This window comes from Corticium candelabrum, chromosome 5 (genome assembly GCF_963422355.1).
Source record: "Corticium candelabrum chromosome 5, ooCorCand1.1, whole genome shotgun sequence".
NCBI lineage: Eukaryota > Metazoa > Porifera > Homoscleromorpha > Homosclerophorida > Plakinidae > Corticium > Corticium candelabrum.
Window position 1 is genome coordinate 7,655,114 of NC_085089.1, and position 25,176 is coordinate 7,680,289.

The 25,176-nt window shown below is 41.4% G+C and overlaps 6 protein-coding genes across 6 annotated transcripts; 4 read left to right on the forward strand and 2 right to left on the reverse strand.

Annotated features, from left to right (window-relative positions):
• Positions 1-35: 35 nt before the first annotated feature.
• LOC134179786 (anoctamin-8-like) lies at positions 36-4,672 on the forward strand. Its single transcript, XM_062646743.1, has 13 exons — positions 36-462; positions 528-575; positions 652-675; positions 842-967; positions 1,024-1,407; positions 2,082-2,381; positions 2,450-2,583; positions 2,646-2,788; positions 2,846-2,964; positions 3,851-3,922; positions 3,988-4,112; positions 4,174-4,308; positions 4,365-4,672. Exons 1-13 carry the CDS (start codon positions 307-309, stop codon positions 4,579-4,581), a joined length of 1,983 nt encoding a protein of 660 aa, XP_062502727.1. The 5' UTR covers positions 36-306; the 3' UTR covers positions 4,582-4,672.
• LOC134179788 (protein adenylyltransferase SelO-like) lies at positions 4,608-7,943 on the reverse strand. Its single transcript, XM_062646744.1, has 18 exons — positions 7,434-7,943; positions 7,042-7,106; positions 6,917-6,973; positions 6,758-6,856; positions 6,630-6,697; positions 6,477-6,564; positions 6,340-6,412; positions 6,206-6,278; positions 6,049-6,132; positions 5,865-5,988; positions 5,758-5,802; positions 5,469-5,559; positions 5,301-5,393; positions 5,152-5,231; positions 5,054-5,094; positions 4,915-4,997; positions 4,808-4,852; positions 4,608-4,747 (listed from the first exon to the last, which is right to left on the reverse strand). Exons 1-18 carry the CDS (start codon positions 7,917-7,919, stop codon positions 4,670-4,672), a joined length of 1,773 nt encoding a protein of 590 aa, XP_062502728.1. The 5' UTR covers positions 7,920-7,943; the 3' UTR covers positions 4,608-4,669.
• Positions 7,944-8,035: 92 nt separating this feature from the next.
• Positions 8,036-15,050, forward strand: LOC134179771 (protein sel-1 homolog 1-like). The gene is made up of 21 exons (XM_062646727.1): positions 8,036-8,140; positions 8,213-9,239; positions 9,295-9,370; positions 9,428-9,514; positions 9,571-9,624; positions 10,126-10,185; positions 10,245-10,326; positions 10,378-10,448; positions 10,516-10,596; positions 11,250-11,306; positions 11,376-11,447; positions 11,509-11,586; positions 11,766-11,828; positions 11,884-11,971; positions 12,024-12,089; positions 12,149-12,231; positions 12,596-12,761; positions 12,823-12,897; positions 12,970-13,142; positions 13,199-13,321; positions 14,499-15,050. Exons 1-21 carry the CDS (start codon positions 8,089-8,091, stop codon positions 14,937-14,939), a joined length of 3,075 nt encoding a protein of 1,024 aa, XP_062502711.1. The 5' UTR covers positions 8,036-8,088; the 3' UTR covers positions 14,940-15,050.
• LOC134179772 (zinc finger FYVE domain-containing protein 1-like) lies at positions 14,921-18,012 on the reverse strand. The gene is made up of 7 exons (XM_062646728.1): positions 17,279-18,012; positions 16,386-17,221; positions 16,217-16,331; positions 16,061-16,161; positions 15,878-16,001; positions 15,644-15,814; positions 14,921-15,570 (listed from the first exon to the last, which is right to left on the reverse strand). The coding sequence occupies exons 1-7, from the start codon at positions 18,005-18,007 to the stop codon at positions 14,989-14,991; spliced, it is 2,658 nt and encodes an 885-aa protein (XP_062502712.1). The 5' UTR covers positions 18,008-18,012; the 3' UTR covers positions 14,921-14,988.
• A 61-nt stretch (positions 18,013-18,073) lies between these two features.
• Positions 18,074-21,967, forward strand: LOC134179773 (RNA polymerase-associated protein RTF1 homolog). The gene is made up of 14 exons (XM_062646729.1): positions 18,074-18,171; positions 18,231-18,323; positions 18,463-19,214; positions 19,272-19,355; positions 19,416-19,506; positions 19,560-19,642; positions 19,793-19,880; positions 19,939-20,124; positions 20,291-20,412; positions 20,474-20,531; positions 20,587-20,664; positions 20,727-20,804; positions 20,866-21,067; positions 21,623-21,967. The coding sequence occupies exons 1-14, from the start codon at positions 18,097-18,099 to the stop codon at positions 21,724-21,726; spliced, it is 2,094 nt and encodes a 697-aa protein (XP_062502713.1). The 5' UTR covers positions 18,074-18,096; the 3' UTR covers positions 21,727-21,967.
• LOC134179774 (uncharacterized) lies at positions 21,937-25,163 on the forward strand. Its single transcript, XM_062646731.1, has 9 exons — positions 21,937-22,139; positions 22,215-22,296; positions 23,942-24,112; positions 24,377-24,475; positions 24,533-24,593; positions 24,651-24,721; positions 24,796-24,849; positions 24,909-24,975; positions 25,032-25,163. The coding sequence occupies exons 1-9, from the start codon at positions 21,937-21,939 to the stop codon at positions 25,130-25,132; spliced, it is 909 nt and encodes a 302-aa protein (XP_062502715.1). The 3' UTR covers positions 25,133-25,163.
• The last annotated feature ends 13 nt before the right edge of the window (positions 25,164-25,176 follow it).

A 25,176-nucleotide genomic window follows, 5' to 3' on the forward strand; every position in this document is an offset into this window, starting at 1 on the left:
GCATTCAGGCCGCTATAGATGCGGCGAAGTGACAGTTCGTTAGCAGCCAGTGACTGAAGTTGACGGGGTTTCTGTTGCGATTGTTGTGTGCTCTGTATGATGGGATCTGCTGAAATGGAGAAAGCAGATCCTTGATGTTTGTGAGCTGCACTTTCAAAGCAGAAAGTTTCGTATTTGTGAAGTCACTCGTTTTTTGTTGAACTAGTTTAGTGTACACTCGTTAGAACTGCTTAGCAAGTGTGAATTTTACTGTCAGTAGAAAGCGCCTCGACTTCCGTTCACGTGACCATATCTGTGTTGCATAGCATGGCGCACTTCCTTCAGTTGGCTGCTAAAGTTAGCGAGGCCACGCGTAGTTTGGTACGAGACGAACTTGTAAAAGCTGGTCTAGACGTCAAAGAAGACGAACACGACCGGGATGTGTTGATAGTTGAAGCGTCGTTTGACCTTTTGATTTCTGAGGCAAGAACCATGTGTCGCCTGCTGCTATTCTATCGATTGTATATGTGTGTATTCGGTTTTTCTAGGCGGAAGCGTTAAATCTAGAAAGACCTCTTGCTAGAATCGAGGAGAACGTAAGTGTGATGACAGTCAGACAACTAGTTTCTGTTCCATTGTGTCTCTTTTGCATATTTACGTTTGATTTTGTAGGTTCTAGGACACAACATTCCTTTGGTGAGTTGTTGGATAAGAGTCTAGATGACTGTTTTCAACCACTGAATGGCAAATTAAGCCATTGACTGTGATAAGACAGCAGATTTGCTGCTCAGTGGGATGCTCTTAGTACAGCTGCATGACGATTGTGTTGTGATAGTCAGTCTTTCTGCATTTTCGTGTGTAGATGGCTTCCTTTAAGAAATCAGAGCTGAAAAGATTTCATAGCGCTGATGATCCAGACAATTTCTTTAGTCCAGCAGATAAGACTCGTTTGACATGGAGTATAATGAGGAAGATTTCCGTTCCATTTGTACTCGTGTTTACTATATCTATGATATTATTTCTTACAACTTTTTTGCTTTTAAGCAAACATTGGAGATTCTTGGTCATACAGTCAGCAATCCTGATGATCCATTTATCTTGGCTTGCACACATTCAGAACCCCCAGTCCTCAACTTTGCACAAGCTCTTCACGAATCCAAGACAGTTCGACAGGAAATCGAGAAATCAGTTATGCTGCAAAGCTTTGTTGCATCCAAGGAAGCAGTGACAAAAATCAGAAATTACTTCGGAGAAGAGGTGGCTATGTACTTTGTCTGGATGGATTTCTTTGGCAAGATGCTTCTCTTTCCGGCACTGTTTGGTATTGCTTATTACATCCTGAGACCAGACAATGTAAGTGTTGAGGAGGATCCATTCATGCCTGTCTTTTCAGCATTTATGGCTTTATGGAGCATTCTGTATCTTGTGGTAAGTTTGTGTACTATATATCATAGAAGACAGACTGTAGTAAGTATACTCACATGTATGGCCAAAGGGCTGGAGATATTTCATTGTTGCATGCTATCTCTGTATTATTACCCAGGCATGAAATGCTAGGGTACAGTAGTGCAGGTCGGTCACGTGATGTACTTGCGAACGAACTGACTCCCTTCGCTTACTGCATAACAGGTGACCAAATATTTTATGTTTGCTGCTAGGGGGTACAGTTATTCCAATGCTTTTTACAACCCGTTTTATACAGTTGTATAACACATAAATGAGTTCATTGTAGTCTTTAACAGCTGTTTAGCAGGTAATTTGTGTTGTATTACTGTTTATTTGTTTCTAGGAAATCAAGTAGTGTAACAGGGTGCCATTATGGTCACATTATAAAATTGTACTTGTATTGTATTATTAACCAGAGAGTACTGTAATTACAATTGAGTTTTTTTGTTAATAAACATGAGATACGTGGAGACTGCTTATAGATTATGAAGATATTAACACCAGTCTAGAGAATCTTGTGTCTAATAAAATGTGGCTCTCATACCTTTGAACAGTATGATACTCGTGAAGCATGAAGACAATTTAGGCACGTTAATTACATATTGTAGCTACAGTAAGTTTTGATGCATTTGCAATGTGTTGCTATTGTTGTGTAGTTGTGGCGATGCCATTGTTCACATTTCTCTCTACTGTGGAATACATACGAATATCAACGAAATGTGGAACCCAATCGAGCATTTAAAGGCTTCGAAAGGATCAGTCCCGTGACCGATAAGAAAGAGATCTACTTTTCTAACTACCAGAGAGCGCTTCGATATCTCTTTAGCTTTGCTGTGATGCTAGTAATGGTAGGACTTGCTGTCATTGCCATGACCATATCACTCAATCTGAACGGCTATGTAACTGATCGCAACAGCCCAATCTATATTGCATACTTGGCTTCATTTGCAGCACCAGTTAGCGCAATCTGTGACTGTTGAGTTAGTTATCCAGCGTTGCTGAGTTGTGTTTGTTGATACTGTAGGGTGGAATATTTGCAGCCGACAGTCCCTATTTTGGGTGGGTTATTCCTGCTATGGGCCACACGATCGCCATTGGAACTCTTAACCACATTTACAGCTCGGTTGCTGTGAAATGCACTGATTATGAAAACCACATGTAAGAGTTACGCACTGTTGTTGAGCCCAGTGTGTCGTATACTGGTGTTTCGTATTTGTCAGGAGGGTACAGGAGTGGAAGAATTCAGTGATTGGAAAGAGAGTCATATTCGAAGCTCTAAATTGTTTTATTGCACCGTTGTATATCACATTCTACCAGATGGATGTTGTTGCTCTTCATCGTGTGATGATTAGATTGTTTTGGTGTAAGTTACTGCGTTTGTGTCATGTTGTTGTACTGATGTCGATGCCGTTTGCCACAGGTGATGAGTTTCGTAGGCTCGCAACAGAAGCAGGCTTACCGTTTCTCGCAGGAAAAGTCAAATTGTTTAGTGTGTCCAAGTCCGACAAGGGAAACAGATTTCAGTTTAAGAAAGTCGAGGTATACATATTGATGTTGAGGCAATAGTACTGCATCTCACATAAGGATTTAGTTTGTCCAATTTCTTAATGAATTAATTAAAAGCTCACACACTAGTATGTTACGTTTCTAATAGAAACTGTTAGTTACAAGTTGCCCAAGTAGGTTGTTAGTATCATCTCTGCGTAAGTAATGCAGTAAACAGGGGCGTAGCGTGACCTCTAGAAATGGGGCTAGACTTCACACTGCTATGGGACACGCCCACTGCTTACTGGATACGTTAATTCAGTGGTGTATCCAAACTGGAAAAAGGTGGTGCGAACTTGGACAATGTAGCAAGGTTTCACTAAAAGTTTGTGAATACCATAGTATACATTAGTGTCTCATTACCAGATGAATTTCGTATCCACAACATAGCATCAGGGTATATTATATGTACACTCATGGGGAACACGAAACATACATTACTTATGTCCTGCATGTTCAAGAAACATTCTGAGAGGTTGTTTGTTAAAGCGTATTCAAGGTTGCATCGTAATCAACATCAGTTTGATAGTCGAAGTGCATGTAGCGCAACTCCATTGAGTCTTTCTTGGCTCATTGTAGACTTTAGGTAAGTTTTAAGACGTTAAGATCTTAGGCCACGGATACTGAACTAACAGACCTAGGAGCAACTGATTAAATTGAGAGTAAGAATGTCAGGAAAATTACTTTTGTCACATTGTTTGATAGGATCCATAGGAATTAATGATGGTTGTCTCAGGTTGCTGTCCAGCACAACAAGTTAACAGTGCATTTTCCAAGCATTACGTATTTAAAGTCCAAAAATTTAAGACCACGCCTACAAATGATGGGCTATAGCCCATGCTACGCCATGCCTCTGCAGTAACTATTGTTATGATTTCAGAAACTTGAAGACGTTACTCTCGAGCACTACGAACAGTTTGCTGACTACTTGGAAATGGTTATTCAATTTGGGGTATGCCGGCCGGTCTGTTGATAAATATTACTGATTACTATCTGAGAATGATCGTTTGTGTGTAGTACGTGACTTTGTTTGCTGCCGCCGTTCCTCTTGCTTCGTTAATCAGCATCATTTTCATCATGGTTGAAACACGTTCTGACATCTGGAGGCTTCTGCATGCCTACAGAAGACCTCGTGTTAGACGGTAATGAAGGAGTGTGCACTCTTGTGACATGTCTGCTGATTGTAATTGTATTTGCCGTCAGTGCTTGCGATATAGGGGTTTGGTTTTACGTCATGCTGTGTATGGTTGGTTTGTCTATGCTGACCAACAGTTTCATTGCTTTCGTTTCGTCTAACCAGATGGACTACTGGCTGCCAAGCCACAAGGACAACGATGTGTAAGACCAAATTATTCATAAAGTGCAATTTATTAATATTAATGATCTGTACTTAGTCATTCGATGGTGCTGGCATTTAGTGTCGAGCACTTTTTGTTGATGGTCGCATTGCTGGCTCATGCATACCTTCCCAAACAGTATGCATGGGTAAAGGCAGCTATCGACAGACGAGCTTACAAGAAACGGGTTGCAAGAGAGCAAGCTGTTGTGGAGGCTGCAGCAAAGGCAGGAATTAATATTGATCTCCGGAGGCAAAGTGAAGTAGTTCAATGAAACGGAACTATTGTAGAAGGTTGGGTGTTATATCATTGAATTGTAGTTCTATGTTAGGTCCACAGAATCTAGTGTATCATTGTGTTTCCTACGATGAGCAGCTAACTTTCAGAGTTGTTGCCCATGCTGGTGGCTGTAGAGCATAGCCTTTCATTTCTGCAATTTCCTGTCAAACCAACACAATCACATCCAATCTGTAGTTCCTCGTTGGACATTCATAAATTACTTGTTGTTCAAATGGATGTTCTAATGTTGTCAGCAATGAATTTATCTATACGTACGAGAAGAGTTTAAATCGTATGATAGCGAGATTTGCACCAATCATGGCCACACCTCAGAAAAATCATACTCATTTTCAGCTTTCTCAATGGCTCTCTGTGCCATGTAGTTGCGAAGAATGTAACGAGGGTTTACCGCTGGAAGAGCACTGATATCAATTATCAATTTATCGTATCCTCAATCCGTTTAATACCTTGCATTGACTGTTGTCGCTCGGTCTCTGAGACATCACCACTAAATTGCAATCGTGTCGTTATACTAGTTGATGCTCAACTGGCACGGCACATCTACCTTTGTGATATGTTTACGTAAGTTGCAACCCAGTCTTGCCATTCTTCGTGTTCACTGACACGTGGTAGAGCCCAAAACTCCTACATTCGAAGCAAGCAGACATCAAACATAATCCGATAGACAGTGAAGGAGGCCATCTGTACACAAACCTTTGGAAACCCGTCATTCTGTAGGTCATCCAATGATGTTTGACTCAGTTCTCGAAATGTCATCGTGAAATCTGCTTGTTTAGCTTGCATCATCTGTTCAAAACATTAAGAAGAGTAGCTAGCAAAAATAGTGTTGGAGATGCTATGTACTGCATATGCAACTGTTACCTCGAACAGTTTACGCAATAATTCCATAATTACATCGTTATCATCAGCGAATCCAGTCAGTCCCAGCTTTTCCTTCATTATATTTGTATACCTGCAATTTTTTATACAACAACTTTTCATTGTTTCTGCTACTAACACAATTCAATTTATAGTAATAGATCGTGATTCAATCACCATGGACTTATAATACAAGAGGCCCACAACCATTGTCTACCTACATTTGCATGCATGCATGTATGGTATGCCTCAGTCTGCTTGAGTTACTAGTAGATAACTGTCATACACTCACTTTTGATAGAAAACAGTATGGTAAGTTGCTAAGATTTTCTTGGATCTACACACTCGCACGGCACTACTAAGACAGTCACAATATATTTGAAACTTCGTTTCTATCACCGTTCTTTGTCCGAGAATAGTGAATCCATTGCAAGACGCAGTTTGTTCAAATTAAACAATCCAATCTGTGGCTGATTTCCGAATCGGTATAGTCCTTCATCATCAGACGTATTAGGGATATAGTCTATTAAACAGAAAGTAAACTAAAACATTGTGTATGAGTAACCTTTACAAGGCTATTTACCTGCATCAAAACTATCCAAGAATCCGTACGGGCCGTAGTCAATAGTAATGGACAGTAAGCTAAAATTGTCTGTATTGCACACACCTGCGATTCGATCACAGACACAAAATTAACTTCGTAAATTAAAATGTCATTCAAAGATGAATTATCACATCACCGTGTGCAAAGCCTACTGACATCCATCTTGCTACCATTTCTGCAGTTTGATTGATGACGGTGTGAAAGAACTCCTGCAAACAGTAAGACAATAATAGACAATGTAATGGTGTATCTCGAGATGATGCAATTGACCAGATATTTATCTTGATTATTTATATCCAATAGATGAGTAAACGACGTCTGTATCACAAAGTCAACTACTTGCCTAATAAATACAACAGGATGTATATTAAACAAACTTACTATGATGTAAGCATCATACAACAAACTGTAGAATGTCAAGTTCATTGTTCCTGGCTAATATCTCGAGCGAACCAATTCTGAACCACGAACGAGCAAGTCGTAGTACAACAGCAGCTGAAATTAATTTTTCTGTTTTAACACAAACCATACAATTTGGATAGCGAGACCCAAATATCTACTTTTCTCTTGTCTTGGGTGTCCATTATAGAACTGGTCTCTCCAGATCAAATCATCACAAATCACTAAACTATAACATACAGTACACACATCATCATTGCTGTATTGGAAGCTTATGAAGGAATAGAACCTTGCAGCTCTACTTGTTGGTACATTCAAGTGGTACATAGCTTCACTGGCTAAAAACTCTCTGACAGAGGAACGAACTACAGCTCGACCATCACCACGCCTAGGCGGTGAAACATAAATTGCATATACATGTAATTTCAAATTAAGTGAATCTGTGTGCCTTGAATATGGTGTTTGTCCTGATCCTTTCAATTGCAACTCCCATCGGTCACCTTTACTATAGTGTAGAATAATTACACAGAGTAACAGTAACAATTAAAATAAATATATGACTTGTCGATGTACCTATTTACAAACTCTCCCAGCAAAACAGCTCTCCCATCACCGAGCTGTCCAGCCCAATCCCCAAACTAGAATGACAATCAAATAACAGGCATAATAGGGAATGTAATTCATTAATTAGTTTATGGACATACTGAACTAACTACTATATGTCACATGACTACGAAGTACCAGACGAAGTAAATTCACTAAACACAACGAATATGTATTGTAATTTACTCATTGTGTAGATGCACATGTACATCTGTACATATCTTTAATAAGTATTTAAAATGTATATATCTTCAAATTATCTATATTAGAATGTATATTTTGTATAGTCTATACTTTCTTCCAATGACAACGTAAATGCAACTAAAAGCACAACGTTGGCAAACTTTCATAGACTGTCATACTTGGTGTCCACCATATCTGTGAGACAGTGGAACACTTCCTTGTGTGATTACATTTCCTGCTGCAAAGTCTCTAAATGCATCAGTCCAAACACTCTCCGCGTTGATGTCGACAAGATCCTCTAGAGCACGAGGTGATACCGCTGCCAGGTAGCATTGCCCTTTGAAAGGTGTTGGATTGACTGGTGAAAAGACAGCTCGTTCAACTTGACGTACAACATTTCTTTTGTCAGAATCAATTGGAAGTCGATGCAACAATGAAAGTGAAGAAAAATGCCATGTATTGAAGTCTGCATGCTCATTGCTGTTGCTCAGTCTCGCTCTAGCCTCGTCATCTATGAATTCTGCAGCATCGAAGCAGTCTGCAGACCTACTCGCACACGTGCCATAATTTTCATTGGTGTCCGTAGTGCCAAGTTTATTGTCGGTTTTAGAGAAAACGCAGCCAACTAGAGACAGAACACACGTACATGCACAGAAAAGTTTCATATTCCTCGTGAACCCAACAATGCGGATGCGCCATTGGACATAATTTGGTATTATAGGTGCTCTCGGAATTCAGCAAGCCTTTTGCACTGCGCGCAAGCATTTATATTAATCACTTTGCAGGGACACGTCACAGTTTCAGTCGTACTGTAGTTCGCCAGATGATCTTGTCATGAAACTCCTACTGCTTATCATGTTTGTGTGTTTAGTGTACGAATCTACAGGTTAGAACTCTAACTTGATTTCTCACCTCATTTGCTGATGCGCATGCACTAGCTTGCTTATTTACAAAACAGGTGACTCCGAATTTCAACTTAACACAGTAGAAGAGGATGAAGACTCTTGGGAAGAGCAACAAGAAAGACATAATTCTGAAAGTAGAGAACATACTAGTGAGTTGGAAACGTCAGATCTAGAACAAGTGGTGGAGGAAGAAATCGAAGAACTGCTTGTTGAGAGAGAACAGGAAGCAGGAGACAATTTTATTCCACTTGATGAATCCTTTTCTGACAAAGACGTTGACATTGAAAGTACTCATGACGTTGAAGGAAAACAACAACTACATCAAAATTTATATCGACATGACGGCAGAGAGGAAGTAGAGGATTTTATGTACTCAACTGACTTTACTAGTGATGAGTCAACAATTGAGGATGAGTGGAAAACAATGAGTAGTGATGAGGGTAGTCATTACTTGGAAGCAGCAAACTTTGCCGAGGAAATGGAGAAAGATAAACAAGATGAAGGAAAAGAGAAAGCAGAAGAAGAGGAAGAAGAAGAGGAGGAGGAGGAAGAAGAAGAAGAAGAAGAAGAAGAAAAAGAACAACAACAACAACGACAAAATGAAGAGGAAGACAAACAAGAAAAAGATGATGAACAACAAGAACAACAACAACAACAACAACAACAAGGACAACAAAATGAAGAGGAAGACAAACAAGAAAAAGATGATGAACAACAGCAACAACAACAACAACAACAACAACAACAACAACTAAAAGAAGAAACTGAAAGGGTAGATGAGTACAGCGGGGATTTGTCTAATTCTGGATTATCTAGTGAGCAGTCACAAGTTGACGAGCTACAAGCTAGTGAAGGCAACAGATATGCTGATGGTCATTCTCCAGTTGATGATTATGTCTCTGACAAAGTATCTGATGTCGAAAACACAGACAAGGGTGGTGACATTCCTGTTAAAGAGACTCATACGAATGCTGCAAAAGCCCCTAAACATACGAAATGGACACAAGAGCAATTGGAGGAGGGCAACAGACTTTGTGCTGTTGCTTTTAACATGGTTGACAACAAAACAGATAGTCAAAAGTGAGACATAGTGAAGACGTTATCACATACTATTATCGCTAAACATTCTGTCTAGAGTTTTTTATATGTTTAAACAAGCCAGCGATCTGGGAAATGCAACAGCTATGGGAAAAGTGGCATTTGCTCAGCTTGTAAGGCAATGTTTCTTATGTGTTTTGCTTGTAATTATTGAGTTGTATGGTTTACAGTTTGGATCATATACACCTCAAAACTTTACTGGAGCGTTGGAGAAGTTTGCTGCTCTTGCGGACAAAGGGCTGCCTCTTGGGCAAATGGTTTAATTTGCTGCTTCCATGTTGAGTTTTCTAGTGTGTCAACTTTTGTTGTGTAGGGACTAGGATTCATGTACGCCACAGGAGTAGGAGTGAACTCTAGCCAGGCTAAGGTATGAATGTTATCAGTTAGGTATTAGATTGGCATACTGGCTTTCTGTTGCTACATGTTACACACACACACACACACACACACACACACACACACACACACACACACACACACACACACACACACACACACACACGCTTGTGCATGCATGTGTGTGTTTATGTGTCATTTGGTATGATAAGTATGAGGCAATGTAATTTGACTTTTTTATTTACACTACATTTCAATGTACCCATGTCCTCCTTCTTCTAAAAACACAACTAACCATTAAAACAGTAAAACAGAAAACTTATTTGTCTAAAACTGATACAGATGAACAGATAGTTTTTTCATATAGTCTTGAAACATGATAATTACATGATAGTCAATGACTCATGCAATTTGACTTATCAGAAATACTGTCAGGATCTAGTAGACCTTCATTATATGTGTGTATAGCTTGTCTGATATTGAAATCAATCACACGTGCTGTGTGAATGTATGCATTTGGATCTAATTATAGGCACTGGTGTACTATCAGTTTGCTGCTCTAGGGGGAGACGAGTTTGCTCAAATGATAATGGTAGAGTTTCAATAGCAGGCTTCACTAGTGCAAACATTACATGCTTATCTCATTTGCAGGGTTATCGATATTGGGCAGGAGTTACACTTGTGCAGAGCTGTGAGTCAGGCTTGACTTACTACCAGAAAGTAGCAACAACAGGTTGCTCATTTATACTTTTATTTTATGATTAGCTCTCAGAGTTGTTTCTAGTTGCTGAGAAGATGACTCCACTTGGTGGACCAATCATGGTTAGATCGAGATTAATGGATGAGGCAGAGTTTGTAAGGAACAGCTGCTATTCTTGGTATGACGTGTTCATTAAGATTGTCATGTATTTTTGTTTTGCAGTCTAGTCAGTCACAGCAAGTGGATGAAGATCTCTTGCAGTATTACGCTTTTCTGGCCGACAAGGGAGATCACCAAGCAGCGGTATGAGACTACTATGGCACGTTTTCTTAGCCAGATCTTTGTTCAGTGCATGCTAGCTGTACACATTTACCTTAAGCTTTCATGGCATGTTGTCTGCAAGTTGTGCAGAAGTAGTTTCCGGCATTTTAGTCTCATTGGGCTGGCAATGTCAGAATTTCGGTGACCAAATGTTGTGAAATGTTAAGTCGATAGCAAACTTGCTTTTATGCATTGCTACAATTAACTTGCAGTTGATGCTACTTCTGGTGTATGCTAGGTCTACCCATCAACACTACTAATGTTTAAATTTAATTACAGCTATTTAATTAATTCCTTGATATATGCTGTGACAGAGTCAAGTCATAGCTTCTACCGTACAGCTAGGTATGAGGCTGATGTCACAGCTTTTAGAGCTGCTAGTGAAAGCAATCTAGCACTTTATTTGTAGTGACACTAGACTTGCAAAAGATTGGTAGTAGTCACAATTAAGCACACTCGAAGCGTTTTTGTGGACAACAAAATAGGCAGAAATCTGACTTTTAATATACGTCTTATATCTGAAAAGCATAATTTTGATGTTTATGTGCAATTGGGTAGCAACACAAAAGTTATCATCAATAACACAATAATGTTGTATACAGAACTTGGCTCCAAAGGTGTGCTGTGTTTGTTAGGTTGTTCTGGGTCAATTGTATTACCAAGGTGGGCGTGGTATTGAGCAAGACTTGGAGGTAAAGTTTAATATTAGTTAATCAAGAGAGTGTGCTAGATGTCTACAGTATAGTATGCTTTGTGTTCAGAAAGCTATTCATTTCTTATCTCTGGCTGCAAGCGAAGAAAATCATCCAGCAGCATACGCTTTTCTAGGAAAGGTATTTCATCTGATGTCGAATGCTAATAGTTATCTTTGTAATAATAATTGTGATGTTGAAGCTATATTATGAAGAAAACTCACATGTAGAGGTAGACTATGAGAAGGCATTGCGTTACTTTCGAACTGCAGCAAAGGAAGTAAGAAATGTTGTGTGTGTGTTTGTGTGTGTGTTTGTGTGTGTGTGTGTGTGTGCTTGTGTGTGTGTGTGTGTGTGTGTGTGTGTGTGTGTGTGTGTGTGTGTGCGCGCAGTATTATGTTTTGTAGGCTGTTTGTTCTGTCAATGTTCGATGTTGTTTCACCTCTAACTAACTTTCAGGGCAATTCAGTTGGTATGTATGGCTTGGGCAAGATGTATCTTGACGGAAAGGGTGTGAAACAAGTAACTTGCTTGTGATTAACACATTTGGCTATTACAACTGAAACACGTTGAGTAGGATTTCCAGAAGGCACTCGAGTACATGAAAGGCGCTGCCGAAGGCGGCTGGGCAGAAGCACAACTTCAACTCGGCATCATGCACTACAGTGAGACCACGCAGACTGCGCGACATCAGTAACTTGAATTTTTACTGTGTAGCTGGGTTGGGTGTAAAAAAGGATTTTCGAACAGCAATCATTCAGTTTAATTTAGCCGCACAGTCAGGTAAGAGCACGTGTAGTGTAGTGTAGCATTTTGTGTTACAATCTGATTCAATGTTACAGGAAATGTTTTGGCATTTTATTATCTTGCACAAATGCATGCTGCTGGTGCGGGAGCCGTCCGCTCCTGCCATACAGCAGTTGAGGTATGGTCAATGTCAACATACCCTACTGCTCCTAATGTTTTTCAAGACAAATTCCTTTTGAGACTCCAAGAATAATTTAAAAGTTTATGTTATTCTTTCAAACCGATGGGTTCAATTCTCTAAACATTTCTAGTTAGCATCTTGAGCTGCACACTTCCATCTAGCGGCCAGTTTTGACGATGTTTCATGCACACGCGCGAACACTAAAATCCCAGACAACCGACGATTTTCGAGACCAAAATAGTATTTTTTCTATTATCCTATTTTTGAGGCAATACTTTTGAAAAAATTATTACTTGAAAAACATTAGGATCAGTAGGGTAGTCACGATGACCGTGAAATATACTGTTTGGATTTACTACAGCTGTATAAGAATGTCGCCGAACGTGGGTCATGGGTGAAGTTACTAATGGACGCGAATGATTTCTACAAGGCCGGACATGCCGATGTTGCAGTGATGATGTACATGTTGTTGGCTGAAATGGGTTATGAGGTGGCGCAGAGCAACGCGGCGTATATCCTAGATAAACGTATAGTCATACAGAATGTCGGACATACAGCCGGTTGGTTAAGCGTGTAATCACGTTGCAGATGAATCAACAATAATAGACAAGGACGAGGTTTTGCCACGTGCATTATTGCATTGGGACAGAGCGGCGAGTCAAGGTGGAGTGTGGCAATGCAACAGATGCAGCAATAATGGATCTCTAATTGATTCTATGGTGTTTTGTTTGTTAGGGTATGGGATGGCTCGACTCAAGCTCGGTGACTACTACTACTACGGACATGGTACGAAAGTGGACTATGAGGCTGCTGCCCTTCATTATCGGCTAGCCAGTGAGCAGCAACACAGTGCACAGGCGATGTTCAACTTGGGTTACATGCATGAACATGGATTGGGCATGAAAGAGGTGCGCGTGTCTCTGGCAGTCTGTTAGTGTGTGCTAGATGGTGGCGATGTTTTTAGGATTTTCATTTGGCAAAACGGTTTTATGACATGGCAGCAGAGACGAGCATGGATGCACATGCACCTGCTGCTTTAGCATTGGCGAATCTGGGAATTAAGCTCAAGTTGAAATACTGCAATGAGGTACTGGTGTGTGTGTGTGTGTGTGTGTGTGTGTGTGTGTGTGTGTGTGTGTGTGTGTGTGTGTGCGTGTGTGTGTGTGTGTGTGTGTGTGTGTGTGTGTGTGTGTGTGTGTGTGTGTGTATCATGGGAGATAAGAATGCAAATGACACAACAACTAGGGCACATTTCTTTTATCTCCACCAGCTCAACCGGTTGAGACAGTAGAGGTATTCTAGTTGAGTGGAAGTAATCTCAGTGGAAGACTGTAAAAGGAACACAAGAGTGGACCTAAGCATGCACACTTACTGTTGCTCAAGATGGATAATGCCCATGAAGAACGCGATCTCCTTCTATTCTTTAGAGTCACTCTTACCGGTGCTATGGCTGAAGTAGATGTTCTGATGATGCTTTTATTCAACAACTACGATTTATCAGGGAACCAGTTGGAGGCATTGATACACAGACGGGAATCAATTGGAATATTGGGATTATAGTTACCATTAGGGTTAGGGTCTAGCTGCTGAAATCATACTTTTGCCTTGTTTTCGCTATTTGTCCACATGTGGGCATGCGCAATAGCCTACCTCCACTGAACTCTACCAGCTCAACCAACATTTGGTGGAGCTGGTGGACCTCTACCACGTAATCTGGTGGAGATAAAAGAAATGCACAAGTACTCTACTGTCTCGACCGGTTGAGCTGGTGGAGGTAAAAGAAATGCACCCCTAATCAGACAGACCAATGAAGTTAGACAAGTGACACTACACGTTGACAATAGTCAGGCAGAGCAGGTTGCACTAAAGATTTTTAACTGACTAGGGTTAGAAATTAAAATTAAAAATAATTTTGAAACTTAAAAAAATTAAAATTAATTTAAACTAGAAAGTAATTTTTTTAAAGTTTTAATCAACATCTTACTGCTTATGTGTAATTCATACACATTGAATTACTGGTTTGTACTGTATACTTTGGCTGAGCACATGCTCTGTTATTTGGGAGAACTGATGGGGCAGCTAGACCTCCAATGCTTGTCAGTCGGATGGTCTGTTGCACCAGTATGTGACCAACTGGCACATAGATGCAATTTGTGATGACAATGTGTAACATCAAAGCAAAGATACACATTCAACAAATTTCCAATTTCACTAAAAATTGAAAGTATGTATACGATATTTTGAAGCTGTTTGTCTCTTTGTAGTTCATTGAAATGATGCATAAGTTGGGTCTGGATTCTCTCTTCGGTAAAGACTGGGACCTCTACGCAATGGCATTCCTAGCCGGCATGCTTGGTCTTATTATTTTGATTTATCGAGCACGACAGCAGCAGGAGCTCGAGAGACTTCAAATAAGACGGAGGCAACGAGAGCAGGAACAGAGACGTCAGAGAGAGGAAGAGCAACAGAGAGAGGAGGAGGAGCAACAGAGAGAGGAGGAGCAACAGAGAGAGGAGGAGCAACAGAGAGAGGAGGAGGAGCAACAGAGAGAGGAGGAGCAACAGAAAGAGGAGGAGCAACAAAGAGAGGAGGAGCAACAAAGAGAGAAGGAGCAACAAAGAGTGGAGCAAGTCCAACAACAAGGTACTGACAACACTAATAATCCAGCTGTCGCAGAAGCAGAAGCTCAACAACAAGAGCAGTAACGCTAGTTTATTGTAAATGATATTATACAAAACAAGCTACCTAGCGCAATTAGTCAGTTCCTTTTGAATTTCTTTTGTTCCCGTAATTCTTCTTGACACATGTATCACACACCCGAACTTCTTCGTCCCAGCCACGAGATGGTACCGGATAGCGACTGCTTGAGCACTTGTCGCAGACGCCCTTGCCACACGAACGGCAATGATGCTTACTTGCCTTCTCTGTGAATTCTGTATTGCATACGGTGCAGTTGGTGATGTCTGCGTCTGGAACCCAATATTCAGGCCTTGCTGAATCAGTGATTAACTCTTTGGAGTATCCTACAGCAGTAGCAACGACACCTACAGCCGAACGGACGACCTCTGTGACTTTTCGAGCCATAACGTCTGCAGGTGCAGGTTCACACTCTCCACTTTGTTGACTGCCTTCAACACCTTCTTTGGTGTCTGTCTCGGTTTCTTTTTGGAGTTTTTCGAAGCACTTGTCACACACACGAACAGGGGTGTCTCCCCAGCCATGTGATGGTACTGGGTAACTCTTGCTTGAGCAACGATAACAGAATCCCCTACCACAAGCTCGGCAGTGATGCTTTGTTGCATCAGAATTGAACTGAATATTACACATGTGACAAGCCTATAGGGAGGGAATCATCAGCACGGATCAGTGCAAGTACATCACAAAGGTCAATCACACAAGTGTTGATTACTTTCAGTTGGGAATTCGGCACCCAGTAAGACGGTGCTACCTTGTCATTAACCCATTCAGACATGGCGCTCGCTGCAGGGGCTGTCAAGCGTCCCATGCTAGTTGCTGCTGTACTAACAGTTTCTATGAGTCTTCGAGCAGCATTGTGTGTTCCTTGGCCACTGTGTTCAGACTGTGCAAACAGTCAACTCATACATTGTGATGCACACTGAATTCGTACGTAATGATGCTATACCTTATTCCAAACGTGTTGATATTCTGTTCGAACTGCTCCTGCTTCGTTCGGTCCAAGCGTAGTGCCAAACCAGTTCTGCCTGCTTCGGTAGATAATTCCACACTGAGGACATTCAAGTATATATCTATCACAACACAACATCCAGTGACATAAAAATTAATTAACTGTAAGCACACAACTCACCCTGACCAGGCATACTTCATCAGACCAACCAAATTGGAATCCTTTGAACTAATTGATTTAGGAAGTACCGTCTGTTTCTTTCCACGATCATTGTAACATGTCTATAGACAAACTGGGATATCATCAGACCTCACCCTTTAATGTCTTAACACAAACCTGGCAAATGTAAGTTTTGTTATCGTAATCGTGGCTAGACAAACATGGCTTGTTGCCCTGTGGTTCATGTGGAATGTCATCTTTCTCGTGATTCATTGGTATTGAACAACGCTTTCTAGATCAAAATATGCCACAAACACAACTGGGTATTTTGTATATTATAACTTACTCGCAAACCAAACATTTCTGTTGGCAAGTAAAGTACTCATCTGCAAAGCCAACTGGAGATTCGTTTGGCAAGGTATGACTGAACTTAGAGTTGAGCGCCAGCAAGCTTTGGTAAACTACTTCAATACGCCGTGGGGATCGCACACTGTTGTCATGAGCCAGCGTCGTAACTGCTTTCGTCAATGTCTTGAAGTCAGTAGGTTCAGTCTGTGTTCGAGTACCAATATAATGCAATGCACTGAAAGCATCAGGAGACTGCTTTAGCTCGTCAAATCGTTGCCGCAACAGCTTGCTGGCATTAGAAGGTCTCAACTTCGACGTCATCTGAGGAAATTCGCCCTGACCAAGCAAAACTGTGTGTGTGGTCTCATGAAAAATGATTACAATCGGACCACAATGCTGCTTATCAAGCTTCAATGTTTCTGAAACAGCTGCTAACTCAGAGGCAAAGAACTTCTTATAAGATTGTGATGCAGTACTAAGAAAGTGGTACATGTCATTGTGAAGTCGTTCGGCTCTAGTACGATAAATCACAATGTCAGAGATGGCAAGAATCTTTAGAAGTAAGCGAGTGCGTTCCTTTTGACGTGAAGTTGAACCCAGCATGCCTTCAGTATCGAGGAACAACAGATGTTTGTTAGGATCATACGCACACCACACACCAATGGTGCACGTAGCTTGATGGGGAGATGTGCAGAAAATATTTCGACCATTGAAGAAAGCCTGGTTTAGTGTATGTGATTTGCCATCGCCTGTATTGCCAATTATGGAAACAACCTTGACACAATCAGAAGGGTCGATGTCTAGTTTCGTAACTAATTCCTCAACACTGTCAACCTAGAAAGCACAAGATTCAAACAATGGGCCATACGACGCATACAAACCATTACAAACCATAAGCTGCTCTTGCTCATTGACTAACAGCAGACTTTGACAGTCACGTGACCGTTGATCTGGTGATGAAGATGACACAGTTGGCCTTGCAGCAGTATCAACAGCAGGAGTTGCACTAGTCAAATGGTCTACAGCATTACTATCCCAGCCGAGCAAATCAAGATTTGTTGAATGCTGTGAGTTAGCATGTGCCGCTGTCAGCGGGGTGAGACTGTCAAAACTGATGAGAAGATCCGAAGCTTGTGGAGGGGAATCCCCTGGCGGCTTGACTTGCTGGACTTCTTCACGTCGCTTCGTGTCGTTTACTTCCTGAATCTGAGAAGTTGCAGTCTCCTTTCGATTTAAAGGAACCTTCACTGCGCTCGTTTGAACGTCAACACCAAGCGCTCTCGTCTCATTTGCACGAGCTGCTGACTCTGCACTAGCAGTGCTGACGCAATCGTCCATTGCTACTCGCTCGTGGCCGCTTCTGCGACCGCTGTGTACCTTCTCATCACAACTCTGACACAACTTGGCTTTACAGACCGTACATAGCATGGCCGCCTGTTGCTTGGGATTGCAAGGGCCCTTACAGAGGGGCACGTCAAGACGACTCATATTGTGTTTCCTATATATGGACGTCAGTCCGTGTAGACTTTCTAAGCATTCAGAGCACTGAACAGACTCGCAGTCATCACACTTGTACACGGCTTGCGCGCCGTCACAGACCAGTCTCTCTTTGCACTCCATGATGAGTGAAATCAACAATGTAATATGGACTACACCCCTAAATCACCCGGATGTATACTACGCCCCTAAATCACCCGGATGTATGTGTCATGAAGAAAAGGAAGAAGTCTGGTGCTGTCGTTTCCGATTCGGATGATTCCGATGATGACGGAGATTTTGGATTGGTCAATTGATTTTACTTGTTGTCTTGCGGGCCTTGTTCATAGTTTCGTGTTGTCTGCAGGACTCGCTGACTACTCCTGTTCAATCGAGCGCTACAAAGGCACAGAACAACGACTCTGACAGTGATTCGTCTGACAGTGGAAGTGACATGGAGGTAGGTCTCTTTAGGTCTACACGTACCTGTGTAAGACGCTAATTCCCGGATGTTTATGATTACTTGTGTTTGTATTTGTTGGTTACGATTATTATTAAATACTTATGCAGCCGAGGCAGTAGTAAACGTTTGATTTTAGTGGACAGTTTCTGGTCCAAAGAAAAAACAAAAGGCAAAAGTAAGGAAGAAGGCTGCTCGAGGAGTCACGACTGCCAGTGGGTCTGCTGCTAAGAAACGGAAAGTGTCTGTACAATCGGAGTCACCAGAAAATTCAGACACTAACTTACAGTTGCAGCAAAGAGAATTGTTTGGGTCTAGCAGTGACAGTGGTGATTTAGAGAGTGGTGATTTGGACAGTGATGATGTGTCTGATTCATCTATTGATCCTGCTGATTATGATGATGGCCTGGATGATGAACTGCTTGGTGACGCTTCAGATCGGCGGCGTCTGTCACTGATGACTGAAGCTGAGCGTGAGCAAGAACTATTGAAGCGATATGAAGCTAGGCAGTCAATGAAAGAACGTCTTGAAATTGAAAGAAAACTGAAGCGATCAAAGAAAGCAGAAGAACGTCGCAAACAGTTCTCAGAAGGAAAGGACGCATCGTCTAAGGAGAAAGAGTTGCCACTGACACGTTCGATGAGAGGGAAACCTTCAAGTTCAGCTAAAGACAAGAAATCACAAGCAATAGAAGCTCTGAAAGAGAGAAGGCGTGTAGCAGACAAAAAGAAGAAAGATGCTGAAGATGAAATTCACCTTGAAACTTCTACAAAGGAACCGTGTAAGACAAGTGATGTATTTACAAGTGACGAAGGAGATATGGATGACTCATCAAGTGATCAAGAGGGAAGAGGCAGTAACATTGACTCATTAGATGAAGATAATAAGACGTTAGTATGAACACAGCATTTCTTTCAGTTTGCATTCTATGATGCTGTTGGCAATAGATCATCTTCAACTGCGTTGTCTTACGCAATCACACTGAAGGAAGATATAAATAAAATCCGCCTGTCTCGACACAAGTTGGAATAGTAACCAAGAATTCAGTTGTATGAATTAAAACCCTAAACTGATTGGTAATTTATGTTTAGTTGGTGTCATATGCCCTTTTTTAAAGACACTGTTATTGGCTGTTTTGTGAGGATAGGCATAGGTTCATATGAAGGTCGAGCCATCTACAGGGTGAGTGCAGCAGAATGGTACACATTTGTGGTAGTCAACAGTTGGTTTGTTAGGTAGCAGAGGTGACGGATGTTGTGGAGACTCACAAAATTTACAGTCTCGGCAAAACAAGAACCAACACAGGACTTCGATTAAGGTATGGCTGTTATACGAGTAGAGTGTGTGTTTCTCCGTTGAATGCCTCTGCTACTTTTTTTACACTTGATAACTTTTATTTACTGTATTTTCATTGCTTGTTGTTTCGTATCCGATGGCACAGTTGTTAGCTCCAGTGTTTGCTTTATAGGCATGGTGTTCAAGATAGAGTATTTCGGATAGAATTTGTGTCCAATGGTGACTTCACAGAAACAGAATTTCAGAAGTGGAGACATGAGGTATAAGATACAGAGATAAAGAAAGAGTCCATGAGATAAGGCATCTTATACTTGATAGATGGAGATTAATGGATTACCATTGCCACTTCATGAACATGTGAAGCGCAAGCAACGAGACATAGAGAAAGCAAAGCACCATCAATTCCAAAATGAGGAAATAGAACAGATTGTTGCTGCAAAGCAAAGATTTGCTAAGAATCCTCGAAACTATGCCATGCAAAAGAGCAGACTGATGCGTGAGCTGGTGTGTGTGTGTGTGTGTGTGTGTGTGTGTGTGTGTGTGTGTGTGTGTGTGTGTGTGTGTGTGTGTGTGTGTGTGTGTGTGTGTGTGTGTGTGTGTGTGTGTGTGTTGCACAATCTCACAATGAACAGAGGTTATTGTGATGTCATGTTGACATTTTAAATTCTAGGAGATAGCTGAGACTGGTAGTGAGTATGAGAAAGTAGAGTCAATTCGACAGAAATTGTCAGAGCTGGAAGAGCGAGCGGAACAACTAGATAAAGCACGCAGCAAAGGAATTAGTGTTATTAGGTTCAAAGAGAGCTTGTTAGTTGCCTCACATTGTTGCAGCACAGTTTGATCTGTTGTGTAGTTCTATCAATGAGCGAAATAGGAAAAAGAACTTGCTTGATGCTGAAAAAGCACTGGCGGTTAGACACTATATATTGTTGTTTATGTTTGTTCTATACGTTTTGTTGTTGCTAGGAGGAAATGGCACAGTTAGACAAGACTGTTGATGATCCTTTTACAAGGCGTAAGTGTACACCCAAAATGGTTACTAAAGTGAGTCATTTAGACGTCACTGAAATTTCATTACTAACTGCTGATGGTTATTATTCTGTCAGACTCGTGAGGATGCTCTTGCTGTGGAAAATGTTAGTTTGGTTGCAGCACAAGCTCAGACCACACCAAAGCAGTCTCTGGTCAGTTACTTTGGAATGCACGTTTGTCACAATTTTGGTAAGTTTTGTGGTGGATGTGTAGGCTAATCAGCTGTCTGACACGAGTGTTGTGAAGTCTCAAGAAAGTCCTGTAGAAGCTAAAGATTCATCTGTGCGGCTTGAAAGTGAAACTAGCAGTCGACGAACTTCACTGGATGAGAGAGACAGCAAACAAAATGATGATCTTTATTCTGCTCATGATTTTGACATTAACATCGACCTTACAGTTCTTGAGCCAACAAACGGTATGAACAATGTTAATGATAGCAGCTGTTATGCACCATTGTTATATAATTCTTTGACAGCCTGTATTGTTTACTCAATTTGGTGTCTATGCTCGTTGTGGTTAGTATGTAGAAGCGGTGTCGAATGCTAGTGTCTGTCTTGCCTGTTTTCTGTCTGTTGTTTGTCAAATCTTATATTTTACGTATACATCAAAGCTAATACAGGTGAAACTAAAGTAACAGCTAATGAACAATAAATGTAATAAGTACAATATAGATTACATGTATTACATGTCTGTCTGTCTGTCTGTCTGTCTGTCTGTCTTTTTCACATACTTTTGTAAATGAATGCTGTTATAACCAAAAATATTTAAATGTCTGTCTGTTTGTCTGACTGACTGTCTGTTTGTCCGTATGTATGTATGTATGTTTGCTTGTGTGTCTGGTTGTCTGTATGTATGTTTGTCTCAACAACCATTTTGTAATGATAGCTAGCATGAGCATGACCGTTTGATGCCCGCTACTGACTGCACTATGTATTTTCTACTACTAATACACTCAATGTTATTCTGTTAGGGTCTTCAGCACTGCCTGTGAAGTCAACACCAGTTATGAAAGAGTCGACGCCAAAGAGATCTCTCAACTTAAGTGACTACAAGAAACGACGTGGTCTCATATAGATCTTACTTACCATCTTGAGATGATTGTGTAGGCAAGTTATTCCAGTCATGCCACTCGTTTTGGACAGCAAGTTGTTTCTTTGATGTGCGCTGCTCTTCTGTGTCTGGACCATTGCGGCCTTTTTGTGTATTTACGACTGTTTTTAATCCCGTACGTTGGCGCCTGTTCGAAGGGAACGGGAGGTTTTATTGAATTACTGTACCGCAGGAATGCTAGTAGAGAGTGTAGTGTGTTGGTGTACATTTTGGAAGGATGCATTACTGCGCATGCCTGTAGAAACCGAGGAAGTGACTGAATTTGAATGTGCGTCACGTGTGTGTACAGTGTTGTCGATGACAGAAGAAACTCCCGGAGGCGGTTATCTTGCCCGAGGGCAATATGTAACGCAAGAGTTCTCTCGTACTCCTTCAAGGTGACGGTTTACACGGTCTCTGGCGCTTCTGGAAACGTGATCATGAACGCGAGCAACCGTGCCTTTTGTCAGCAGAATGGAGGGTCAGACTTCAGTAGATGTGACTGAGGAAGATGATGCCATTGAAATGCCTGAAACAAATGTGCGATGCCAATCCGTAAGTATTATCTATTATGTATGGACACTTAGCTAATTAATTAAAGTAAATTTGCATTGTGTTGTTATATACATGTATGTATAGATGTGTATGTAAAAGATATCTACATACACAGTTATCTATGGATAGGATATGGAAGCCGAGAAGGGTCATGCTGTGCTTTACTGTGCATGACCCTTCTCGGCTAGGTTGTTCTGTTGTGCTTGCCCAGGCACTCTGTTACTACTAATAGAAACGAACGTTAATTGTGTGCTGTGCTCTATTATGTTGAACCATGTGGTTAGTTGCTGAGCGTAGCAAGGCTTCTAATCTGGCCCACACAACAGAAAGGGGCGTGGTCCTATATGGCAATCCATCGAGCTCTTGATGTGTGTGTGTGTGTGTGTGTGTGTGTGTGTGTGTGTGTGTGTGTGTGTGTGTGTGTGTGTGTGTGTGTGTGTGTGTGTGTGTGTGTGTACACATGAACCTCAAATTCTCCTCTCCACGACACGTTTCATTATAAGACCTACTTCAAAAAGTTGTTTCCATGTCTGACTACAGATCAGTATAGGAACGATTCATACAAGTGACCAAACGGCGAAGAAAAACCCTCATAAAGCTCCGTCTCCCCGTCCTTTTGTATTGTAGCTAGGGATTGGGTGTACTTGACAACCAAGAAACACCTTTATTAGCTGAATGCCACCTACAGTCAGCTATTCACACGTCCCATACTATGATCAATCCTTAACTACACTGTGCTGCATCTAACACTGTTGATAGTCAATGTTTTCCGATATCAATTTCTATGTCAGTAAATACCATACCACTGTCGATCGTTACAATGTTACTAAGAGCATACTTATACTGTACATTTCAATTGTCTTGATCATGATCGGAAACAACGAATACCTATACCAGGCCTATATACGTAATCTAAACTACTAGGAAGTTTGCATGTTTACTTCCATGACAGGGTTTCAACAAATACGTATTGTCTAGCTAGGACGCTGCATTTCAGTAGACGGTCAGAAAACTCCGTTGGGCATGTTACTCGCCAACTCAAGGCGCCTACAGATACCGAACAACTAGTTAATTAATTAATTAATGGTTCAACAGACTGCATAGTAGAGCACAGCACACAACATTCATTTCTGTTATTACAGAGTGCATAGTATGCAAGCACAGCAGTACCTAGCTGAGAGGGTCATGCACAGTGAATGCAGCATAACCCTTTTCGACTTTTGTGGTAGGAGTGCTATTGAGTTTTATGGCTAGGTGCTGTGCTTTACTGCCATGCATGTGAGCCCGTAAATGGAGCTCTAAATAAAAGAAGCTTCAGAAGAGATGGGTATATGCAGCAGGCTTGCATAAATGTCTTTCTAGATTACACCGGTCCTTGGGTGACCAGTTTGCTTCTTTCCATCTTCTGAAAGTTTAGCCATGTATACTACTTGGGCTAGATCGCAACATATAAATGCAGATGTGTATGCAGCGCTTGCTGCGGGCTTGGCCTTGCTGGCAACATTGTTGGGTGGGACAGCTGGTTTTGTTTCCACTGTACACCTTGATTTCTTTACGCCATGGCAAACATGAGCAAAGAGAGCTTTGTCATACTGAACAGTGCGTTGTGACACTCATGGTTTTTAGCAAATTTTCACTGTGTCAGGCGATGGTTCCACCTGTGTGTATTCCAACAGTTGACAGTCTTTCTCTCGGTTCTTCTTCCTCTTCTCGAAGTACATCTGTGATAACATCTCATAGTCAAGAAATTCACTTGCCACAAAATCTAAGTGATTGGGAACAAAACGGACTGAAAGATAACAGCGGGACGTTGCAGGTAAAAGATCCTGACTTATTGCATTTGCTGAGTAGTAGAGTCGGTAGTTTTTAAATGCCGGCAAAAATAGAGCTTTGTGCCCTTTGTACACCTTAAAAGCACCTCTTCCCGAGTCGGTAGTTCTCCATACTGGCAAAAATAACGCTTTTTACCCTTTATACACCTTAAATATAAAGGGTAAAAAGCTTTATTTTTGCCGGTATTTGAGAACTACCGACTCTACTACTTTGCTGCACTACCTGACTTGCATTTTCATTGGCGGAGGTTGCTACTTTGAAAAGATTTAAAACTACAGTTGCATTGCTACCCGAAATTTCGGTAGTTGAAGTAATAGGTGACAACACAGATGAAATGGTTTCTCAGGTAAGATATACATGTGCTTGATGTTTAGCAGACTGTCGAAATTTCTTTGCTTTGAAGGGTCTCAAAGTCGTTCCATCTTCTTGGCTGGTCTCCAAGGCTCAGAGTTTGGACGGTACAGGTAAGTCTATGTATTAAGAATGTATAGAGCAAAAATCAGATGGTTGGGATTTGACAGACTCGGAATGTATGACGCCTGAAATGAAGTGGCAATCCCGAGCAGTTACTTGGAAGAACACCATAGCAAAGGTAATGGTTTAGTGTTATCTGTTTAGAGATAGCATGCATTTCACACCAGCGGTCTATTTACGTCACAATGACAGAATGCTCAGCACGGAAAGGTTCTTGACTGTCAAGAGATCCGCTCTTGCACAGAGGTATAGTGTATTTGTTTCCCCATGCATGGAATGACGCTATGACAGTATCGTCTGCCAAGATTCCCAGGCCACTTCTCACTGATATCCTGGAAGAGGCCGTTCCTGTCGTCCAGAAAGCAGCTGAAAGTAGTGGCGAGCGTTTTGCGTTCTGGCGTTTGTTTGTTTGACGACTCTCGTTGCAGTTTACAAACGCGAGCTTGGAGCACGCGATCCATTGACAACACAAGCCGTAGAGCACCTGAAGAAGCTGAGACAGCGACTCGACAAGCTGAACATGCAGTAGACATGATCCATGCGCCAGAAATAATAAGTGAGGCAAAACCTGGT

Coding starts and splice junctions, on each gene's coding strand:
- LOC134179786 (XM_062646743.1), top strand. CDS start 307: ATGGCGCACTTCCTTCAGTTGGCTGCTAAAGTTAGCGAGGCCACGCGT. Junction 676..841: donor TAGGACACAACATTCCTTTG/GTGAGTTGTTGG, acceptor TTTCGTGTGTAG/ATGGCTTCCTTTAAGAAATC. Junction 2,382..2,449: donor TGGCTTCATTTGCAGCACCA/GTTAGCGCAATC, acceptor TTGATACTGTAG/GGTGGAATATTTGCAGCCGA.
- LOC134179788 (XM_062646744.1), bottom strand. CDS start 7,919: ATGAAACTTTTCTGTGCATGTACGTGTGTTCTGTCTCTAGTTGGCTGC. Junction 5,232..5,300: donor AGAATGACGGGTTTCCAAAG/GTTTGTGTACAG, acceptor CTTCGAATGTAG/GAGTTTTGGGCTCTACCACG. Junction 4,748..4,807: donor AACATCCATTTGAACAACAA/GTAATTTATGAA, acceptor TTGGTTTGACAG/GAAATTGCAGAAATGAAAGG.
- LOC134179771 (XM_062646727.1), top strand. CDS start 8,089: ATGAAACTCCTACTGCTTATCATGTTTGTGTGTTTAGTGTACGAATCT. Junction 10,449..10,515: donor TAATGGATGAGGCAGAGTTT/GTAAGGAACAGC, acceptor TTTGTTTTGCAG/TCTAGTCAGTCACAGCAAGT. Junction 13,143..13,198: donor ATGGATTGGGCATGAAAGAG/GTGCGCGTGTCT, acceptor CGATGTTTTTAG/GATTTTCATTTGGCAAAACG.
- LOC134179772 (XM_062646728.1), bottom strand. CDS start 18,007: ATGGAGTGCAAAGAGAGACTGGTCTGTGACGGCGCGCAAGCCGTGTAC. Junction 17,222..17,278: donor ATGAGCAAGAGCAGCTTATG/GTTTGTAATGGT, acceptor TGTGCTTTCTAG/GTTGACAGTGTTGAGGAATT. Junction 15,571..15,643: donor TGCCGAATTCCCAACTGAAA/GTAATCAACACT, acceptor CCCTCCCTATAG/GCTTGTCACATGTGTAATAT.
- LOC134179773 (XM_062646729.1), top strand. CDS start 18,097: ATGAAGAAAAGGAAGAAGTCTGGTGCTGTCGTTTCCGATTCGGATGAT. Junction 20,805..20,865: donor CCACACCAAAGCAGTCTCTG/GTCAGTTACTTT, acceptor GTGGATGTGTAG/GCTAATCAGCTGTCTGACAC. Junction 21,068..21,622: donor AGTTCTTGAGCCAACAAACG/GTATGAACAATG, acceptor TTATTCTGTTAG/GGTCTTCAGCACTGCCTGTG.
- LOC134179774 (XM_062646731.1), top strand. CDS start 21,937: ATGCTAGTAGAGAGTGTAGTGTGTTGGTGTACATTTTGGAAGGATGCA. Junction 24,113..24,376: donor ATAACAGCGGGACGTTGCAG/GTAAAAGATCCT, acceptor TCATTGGCGGAG/GTTGCTACTTTGAAAAGATT. Junction 24,594..24,650: donor TCAGAGTTTGGACGGTACAG/GTAAGTCTATGT, acceptor GGGATTTGACAG/ACTCGGAATGTATGACGCCT.